At 44.6% G+C, this 7,537-nt stretch overlaps 1 protein-coding gene across 1 annotated transcript in view; it reads left to right on the forward strand.

Annotated features, from left to right (window-relative positions):
* NCL (nucleolin) overlaps positions 1 to 7,215 on the forward strand; it is a 7,987-nt gene extending 772 nt beyond the window's left edge. The window contains exons 2-15 of the mRNA XM_014946048.1: positions 49 to 156; positions 732 to 1,020; positions 1,350 to 1,496; positions 1,911 to 2,096; positions 2,268 to 2,351; positions 2,589 to 2,724; positions 3,103 to 3,239; positions 3,725 to 3,851; positions 4,076 to 4,209; positions 4,562 to 4,697; positions 4,798 to 4,949; positions 5,442 to 5,568; positions 6,007 to 6,239; positions 6,428 to 7,215. Of these exons, the coding sequence (XP_014801534.1) occupies positions 49 to 156; positions 732 to 1,020; positions 1,350 to 1,496; positions 1,911 to 2,096; positions 2,268 to 2,351; positions 2,589 to 2,724; positions 3,103 to 3,239; positions 3,725 to 3,851; positions 4,076 to 4,209; positions 4,562 to 4,697; positions 4,798 to 4,949; positions 5,442 to 5,568; positions 6,007 to 6,239; positions 6,428 to 6,507 (2,076 nt within the window). The 3' untranslated portion in view covers positions 6,508 to 7,215. The remainder of the gene's footprint in view (positions 1 to 48; positions 157 to 731; positions 1,021 to 1,349; positions 1,497 to 1,910; positions 2,097 to 2,267; positions 2,352 to 2,588; positions 2,725 to 3,102; positions 3,240 to 3,724; positions 3,852 to 4,075; positions 4,210 to 4,561; positions 4,698 to 4,797; positions 4,950 to 5,441; positions 5,569 to 6,006; positions 6,240 to 6,427) is intronic.
* Positions 7,216 to 7,537: the final 322 nt, after the last annotated feature.

The raw sequence follows: 7,537 nt of genomic DNA on the forward strand, positions 1-7,537 counted from the left end.
GAAAGGAACGTCGTCTAATGGCTCGGGCCCTCCCTCTCTCTCTTTCAGACCCCCAAGAATCAGATAAAACAGAAAAAAATGGCTCCTCCCCCCAAAAAGGTGGAGGAGAGCGAGGAGGAAGAGTCGTCGGAGCTGGAGGAGAGCAGCGGGGAAGAGGTGATGATGCCGAGGGGACACACGTGTCATTAAAGTGTTGTGAGGGTTGGGGGGGGGTAGTGGTAAAGAATCAACGCAACTGGCATCTGTCAGTTAACTCTGGCTGAAGAATAAACTGGATTTCAGGAGAGGGAAGCAGTGTGGGGAAAACTGCTGAGTCCCTAGTTCCAGGCTTTGGGGCGACTGCTGGTGCCTTAAAGCTGTTCCTTGTTCTGATGAGCAAGGGAATGATTAATTCCTCTAGTCGAGCATCAGTAATGAGTGCTTTTTCACACACAAATAGTATGTAAGACTAAAAATTTCAAACTACTGATTGCTACTAGAGACATCGCTGGTCTTGCTCCAGGACCAGGAAATTTGGAGATGCTTTAATGTTCCAGAAGTAGTCTGTTAAAAGCATGAAAAACATGTTTTTGAGCTTTATTAATTCAACAGGCCAACTAACATAATTAAACATTATGTCTGACAAAGTATGTCAGAAGGCTCGCTTTAGACTGCAGTTGTTATATATTTGTCTGATGTTAAAGAAATGGTAGTTTAAAGGGTCAGCACTACAATACTGATGTGTATTTCAGATGGTCCCTCCGAAGAAACAAAAAGTAGCAGTTACACCAGCCAAGAAGGCTGCTACCCCTGCAAAGAAGGCTGCCACTCCTGCAAAAAAGGCCGTTACACCCGCCAAGAAGGCTGTGGTTACTCCAGCCAAAAAGCCTGTCACTCCATCCCCTAAAAAGGCTGCTGTCCTAACCAAAGGAGCAAAAAATGGGAAGAATGCCAAGAAGCAAGAGAGCGAGGATGAAGATGAAGATGACGACGAAGATGATGAAGATGACGACGACGAGGAGGATGAGGAAGAAGATTCTGGTAAGTTACTTTTGAAATGTGTGTTCATCCTTATACAAGTTGACTAAAGCCCGTTAAGTCAAGTTGCTGAATGAGCACCTCTGGAATCGAAAGTTTAGTGTGATTTAATACTCTGAGAAGGGGGAGTCGTTGATTAAAAGGTGGTGAAGAAGGAAAGGTGGGAAATTGGTGATGTTTGAAGCAGAACTTGGGCTGCAGCTGCACTACATGCAGTATGTGAAGCATCTTCTAGTTTCCTGATAGTTCTTTTCTGAACTTTGCCAAAATCTGGTGGGGAAAAAAAGTACTTTTGAAGGCTGAAGTAAACACGTGCTGTAATCTTGTTGCAGATGAGGAAGAACCGGCAATCCCTGTGAAGCCTGCAGCCAAAAAGCCTGCAGCAGTACCAGCCAAAAAGCCTGCAGTTGTGCCAGCAAAGCAAGAATCAGAAGAGGAGGAGGATGAGGATGATGATGAGGATGATGAGGAAGATGATGGTATGTGGGATTTAGGAAAACTTTGACTCTTTAACAACAAAATTAAAATAATAAACACTTATGGGGAGGTTGAGGGGGTGCAACTTAGTGAATTAGTGGGGGTGGTGCAGAGTGTGTGTGTGTCTCCGTGTAGCGCCCATCTGATTTTAGCTGACTGCTAGTGATGATCAGATGTGGCTGACTGTGTGTTTATTTCCCTGTTGCTAGTAAAACTTTTTACTCTTGGGATACAGGTATTGTTTTTTAATGCAGTAAAATTTGAGCGAGGGGCAACTTCTATAAACACTGAATATATTAAACTCCTTTTCTGAGAACATACAAACTTCAGGAGATGTGAAAAACATTATTTTATTTCACAAACGAAAGGGGCTTAATCTTGAACTCGTCTGAAATCTTGTGCTTGACTTTTTTCAGAGTCTGAAGATGAAGCCATGGACACAGCCCCTGTTCAAGTGAAGAAACCTACTCCAGCAAAGGCCGCACCAGTGAAAGCTAAGGCAGAATCTGAAGATGAGGAAGACGATGAAGATGATGATGAGGAAGACGATGATGAAGAGGAGGAGGATGAAGAGGATGCCGAGGAGGAAAGTGAGGATGAAAGTGAGTTTAACTGGTTTTGAGAGTTTAATAACAGGAATGATGCCTGAGGAACAGTTACTGTAAGTGACAGGAGAAGGTCCTGTGTGTGACAGGTGTAAAGATCATGTATTGATCCAGAATAAGAAAGGTTATTTTATACTTTTATTTCATGTTGTTTGTTCTTTTTCACAGAACCTGTCAAGGAAGCACCTGGGAAGAGGAAGAAAGAAATGGCCAATAAAAGTGCACCAGAGGCCAAGAAAAAGAAAACAGATGGTAGGTGATGTGGGATCATAAAATGATGCTTGTTTGAGGATCTGTTGGGTGAGGCACCTAACTGAAGGGACAGGATGCTCAGTGGGGTTTTTCCCAGCACAAATGATGATTATAAGGGACTTAATACTGAAGTGTGATGTCACTTTTGAGCAGAAACTGATGTGCTAAAGCTGTCTGGAGTTTGACGTCAAGTTCTTTTAACCACTTTAAAAACCTTTATTATATTTTCATTTAAAGGCCCCACTTCGGCTTTCTCCGTCTTTGTGGGAAATTTGACCCCCACCAAGGATTATGAAGAACTGAAGACTGGCATCAAAGAATTCTTTGTGAAGAAGAACATTGAAGTTTTAGACGTCAGAATTGGTGCTTCCAAGTGAGTTCATCAGTGGAATTTTGCTGCTTATTTCTTTCAATTGGCAGTCATTTGTTTGGAGATGTACAACTTTGCTGATGCTGGTTCCCTTCAAGATGCTGGGATGGTTGGTTGATGGTGTGTGGAAGCTGGAAGAGGCACGGTACCAATAAGGGTGTAATAAATACTTGCCTGGCTTGCAGCTTTCTTAGACAGCATCTTTCTAAAGGGAGAGCTGCCACTTGGGTACAGAGCTGTTGTTTTGGTTAGGTGGGCCAGTTAGAGTGTTAATAAAAATAAATGCTAACTTGACCAGTGGTGGCCTCTCTGATTCTGAATTTGTGTTTGCAGTTACTAGAGAGAGATCAGCTTTAAACAGTAAGGTTGCTCTTCTTTCAGGCGATTCGGCTATGTAGACTTCTCATCTGCTGAAGATCTGGATAAAGCTCTCACACTGAACGGGAAGAAGTTAATGGGTTCAGAAGTCAAACTGGAAAAAGCAAAGAGCAAGGAAACAATAAAAGAAAATAAGAAAGGTATGGCCCATTACTCTCAATACTGGTGCACACCAAAGAAGAGCTGTCGCCATCAGGCCTCGGGGCAGGCTTGCAGTGTTACTGATGGCTGCTATTCTGCTCTTTTAAGGCAGATCTTCCTAGTTTGGGCTGTGTATCTTAACTATTTTCTCAAACACTAACATGGACTGGCAAGTTCAGACTCTAGTCTATCTGGAAATGTGATCCCAAGAACTAGTGCATACAGGGGGGTCTGAGGAGGAAATGTGGCTCTTTCTGAAGCCTTTGGAACCTGTTTTCTGAACTTGATGCCCTTCAGAGAAGTGCAATGGCAGCCTAATTAACTGCCATAGTAGTTTATTTTTCAGCTTCTGAAAATGTGAATGCTTGTTGTGGCTTGTTTTCTGCTGGATCAACACACTGGTTCTTACTGAACTAGCAGTGTAGATGAGTAGGGATTTTTTGGCTGGTAATGCAAAAGTAACATTTTTTTTGTCTTTTTGCAGAGAGAGATGCTAGAACGCTGTTTGTGAAGAACCTGCCCTACCGCTTAACTGAAGATGAAATGAGAGAGGTGTTTGAAAACGCACAAGAAATCCGAATAGTAATGAACAAGGATGGGAGCAGCAAAGGGTATGTAGCTGAGAGGAATAGGAAACATCAAACACTCCTCAAACTCCTGGCATGTTTTGATAAGCTCATGTCCTTAACCTACCTTAAGGGACCTGCTGCATTAGGTGTACTCAACGTGCTAACTTTGGAAGCATTTTTCTTCCACATCACTTTCCCCTCCCTGCCCCATGAACTTAGTTGTTCCTGGAAGGAGGCATTTGCTTATGTTCTTTTCTGTGCTGTAGGATGGCCTACATTCAATTCAAAACAGAAGCTGAGGCAAACAAAGCTTTGGAAGAGAAACAGGGCACAGAGGTTGATGGTCGTGCCATGGTCATTGACTTCACTGGTGAGAAGAGCCATCAAGACCATCAGAAAGGTACTTTTCCAGACCAATAATGTGCATGTAAATGACATTTAGGATTTAATTCCACTTGTTGCAGAAGTTTGCTAGGGATAGAGCAATTTGAAGAACTGCAGGAAAACTGTAAGGTATCAGGAAGGGGCCTTCTGCTCACCTTGTTCTATGCATTTCATGTCTACCAGATGCACTAGAGACAAGGTGGGACAACTAATGTGGGTGACCAAAACAGTGTTGCACATAGTCTTGTGCCTCACCTTGATGTGAGGGAGCAGCAGCTGCTCTCGCCCTATAGAGGATCTTGTGCCTAGAGGAAGAGAGTGCTCTCCTTCTCCAAACTTGCACTTACAGCACTGGGTTTTCTCTGTAGGAGGTGGAGAGAGGGAGTCAAAGACCCTAATTGTCAACAACCTCTCGTACGCTGCTACAGAAGAGACTCTCCAAGAACTGTTTAAGAAAGCTTCTTCCATCAAGATGCCACAGAACAACCAGGGCAGGCCCAAAGGGTATGTTGTGCCTTTCTCCTGACTCCGGAGTTGGCATTGCTAATGACTTAGCTCCACAGATCCCTTCTGACCCAGGCTGACTGAAATCTTCTCCAAATAGGTACGCGTTTGTAGAATTTTCCACAGCTGAGGATGCCAAAGAGGCATTGAACTCCTGCAACAACACAGAGATTGAAGGCAGAGCAATCAGACTGGAATTCAGCGCACCAGCATGGCAGAAAGGGAACATGAATGCAAGAGGAGGATTTAATCGTAAGTGTTACATGTTTGATCATAACACAGCTGTGGCAGGAGTGTACCATTCATGAAGACCTAGGGCGTGCTTTAAAGATAAAAAACCATGCCCGTGGAGTGAGAGACTTGCATCGTAAGCGAGTGTGCTGGATATGATGACTGATTATCTGAAATGCTGATGAAACTATTGCCGAAGTCCTCTAGATAGTCAAGTGCTGATCCAGCAGTGTCTGTCCAGTTTGTATCCCTATTGTTAAGATGCAAGCGTCTAATTAAAAATAAACCCAAATTGACAGCACCAGATTGGCTGCTGGAGATCCTTTAACATCAGGTTCTAACTGCAGTCCTGAAAAAGTTTCCAAGAACTTCTTCAAGTGCTTGAGTTGTTACTGCAAAACAAACCCCTTAGCCCTGCGACTAAGTCCTAGGGGCAAGTAATCCAAGCTGGATGTGATGTTACGAAATTGGTGCTGCCTTGCTCAGATCTCTGAATGTATTCTCTTTCCATAGAACAAAGCAAAACATTGTTTGTCAGAGGCCTTTCTGAGGACACCACGGAAGAGACGCTAAGAGAATCGTTCGAAGGCTCAATAAGTGCTAGAATAGTCACAGACAGAGACACTGGATCATCTAAAGGGTATGTTCAGCATCACCTGGGATTAGTTCAGTCTTTACAAAGAGACTTGCTTTTAACTGATCTGTGCAGTGCGGGGTGTTTCTCATGCGGGTGATTCTTTAAAGTTAGTTGATAGCATGAAACCAGAGAACAAGCTCACAGCTTCAGTCTGTGGGTAGAGAGCAGCGTGTCCTCACTTCTCAATGAGCTCCTTCCTGCCAACAAATCCGTGGCAGCCTATGGATTCGCACGAGAAGGATATTAACTGCTCAGTAGTGGCCAACTCACAATGGGGCTCCCATCAGTTGTGATGAGCCACTGCTGGTCTACAAGTAACACGGTCCTTACCCCCCTGTGATTGGAGAAATTTGGGTGTTGTTTCTGTTGGGATTGCTATCCAGTACCTGTAGGTGGTGCTACAGCTCGTGGAGTGTAACTGTCTCTGAACCTCTTTCCTAGGTTTGGGTTTGTGGACTTCAGCTCCCCAGAAGATGCCAAAGCAGCTAAAGAAGCCATGGAAGATGGAGAGATAGATGGAAACAAAGTCATCCTGGATTTTGCCAAGCCAAAGGGTGAATTTCAGCGTGGCGGCGGATTCGGCGGTGGATTTGGTGGCCGTGGTGGCAGAGGAGGAGGAAGAGGAGGAAGAGGCGGCGGATTTGGTGGCAGAGGTGGTGGCAGAGGATTTGGAGGTAAGAGGAGGGAAATGCTGCTGTTCTAAGAGGGTTTGCTCAAAAAATTAACCCAAAGCCATTATTTGGAACACGGTGGGGTTGGTCATCACTGAGCACTTGATGTGAATCAGGATGGGCTTGGAAGGGCGGTGGTAGCTGTACCAGGGACACTGTAACTCTGCTTTTTGACCCAATTTTCTTTCTAGGTAGAGGAGGTGGCTTCCGAGGAGGCAGAGGAGGAGGTGGAGATCACAAGCCGCAAGGGAAGAAGATAAAGTTTGAATAAACTACCCCTTTTCTTTCCCTTCTCCTGCTCTCTGAGACTATCTGAAAGGACTCCGGGGGTTTTTATTCTCCTTTTATCTTGTCGGAGCCTTTGGAGGACATTCCAAGATGCGAAGCAGTACTGTGAGCCACTTGGAAGATACAGTTTTCATTTCAAGGAAGAGAGAGCAAGCCATTTTGACTGCTTGCCTATTCACAGGAACTTTTTAAAAAAAAAAAAAAGAGCGATAGATGTGGGAATTTACCCCTTGTCTGTGAGTTGTCTTGAATTTATGTTTTACCCATGTACAAAAATATTTTTTTTTCCTATAAACTTCTGTAGCATTTTTGCTGTAAAAATGCAGGATGTTTTATCATTTGTGCTTCAGCACCCTGTCTTGGACAGATTAAAGGACCTAAACTGGTTCGTGTTACTTCTCTGCCACTAAATGGGCTCTGAGAAACAGTGTCCTGAGCCTTCTCTCTCCTGAGGTCATTAATGTCACAGGCACCAGCTCTGCTCCAGCCCTTGTCCTCTCCCAACAACGAACATCTGCTGTGCTTGCAGGAAGGAGTAGGGTGAGGAATCCGATGGCTGGAGCGAGCCCTGTGGCCTTTTTTTTGTTTGGAGGGGGGGGTATTTTTTACTAAAGCTGTATGTGATGTTGCATGCTAACCACTTGGCTTTTTTACTTTTTAAACAAATGAGTAAATTGGATCTTGTACCAAGGCCCTGTAGCTCAATCACGCTCTTAACACGCGTTGCCTCTTGTGCTGCCTTCCACCTTGTCTCTCTTGATTTGTCCCAAAGTGTGAAGCAAAGACATTGAAACGTGGGCTCAGGAGAAACATCTGAACTTCCTCCCTTGACCAAACTTAAGCTTTGGGCTGTTCCTCAGGCTGGGAAGGGTGAAGGCTTCCACCAGACGTTAGGCCCCTCAGTGCTAGTTACTGCCCTTTTTTTCTAGCCAGGCACTTGGCTGGTGGCCTGTGGTGGCAGCTGCGCTGGGGACAAGGCTGCTCTTGAGTGACTGCAGCACGTGGGTGAGGGA

The sequence above is a fragment of the Calidris pugnax genome, unplaced genomic scaffold (genome assembly GCF_001431845.1).
Source record: "Calidris pugnax isolate Ruff unplaced genomic scaffold, ASM143184v1 scaffold111, whole genome shotgun sequence".
In the NCBI taxonomy this organism is placed as follows: domain Eukaryota; kingdom Metazoa; phylum Chordata; class Aves; order Charadriiformes; family Scolopacidae; genus Calidris; species Calidris pugnax.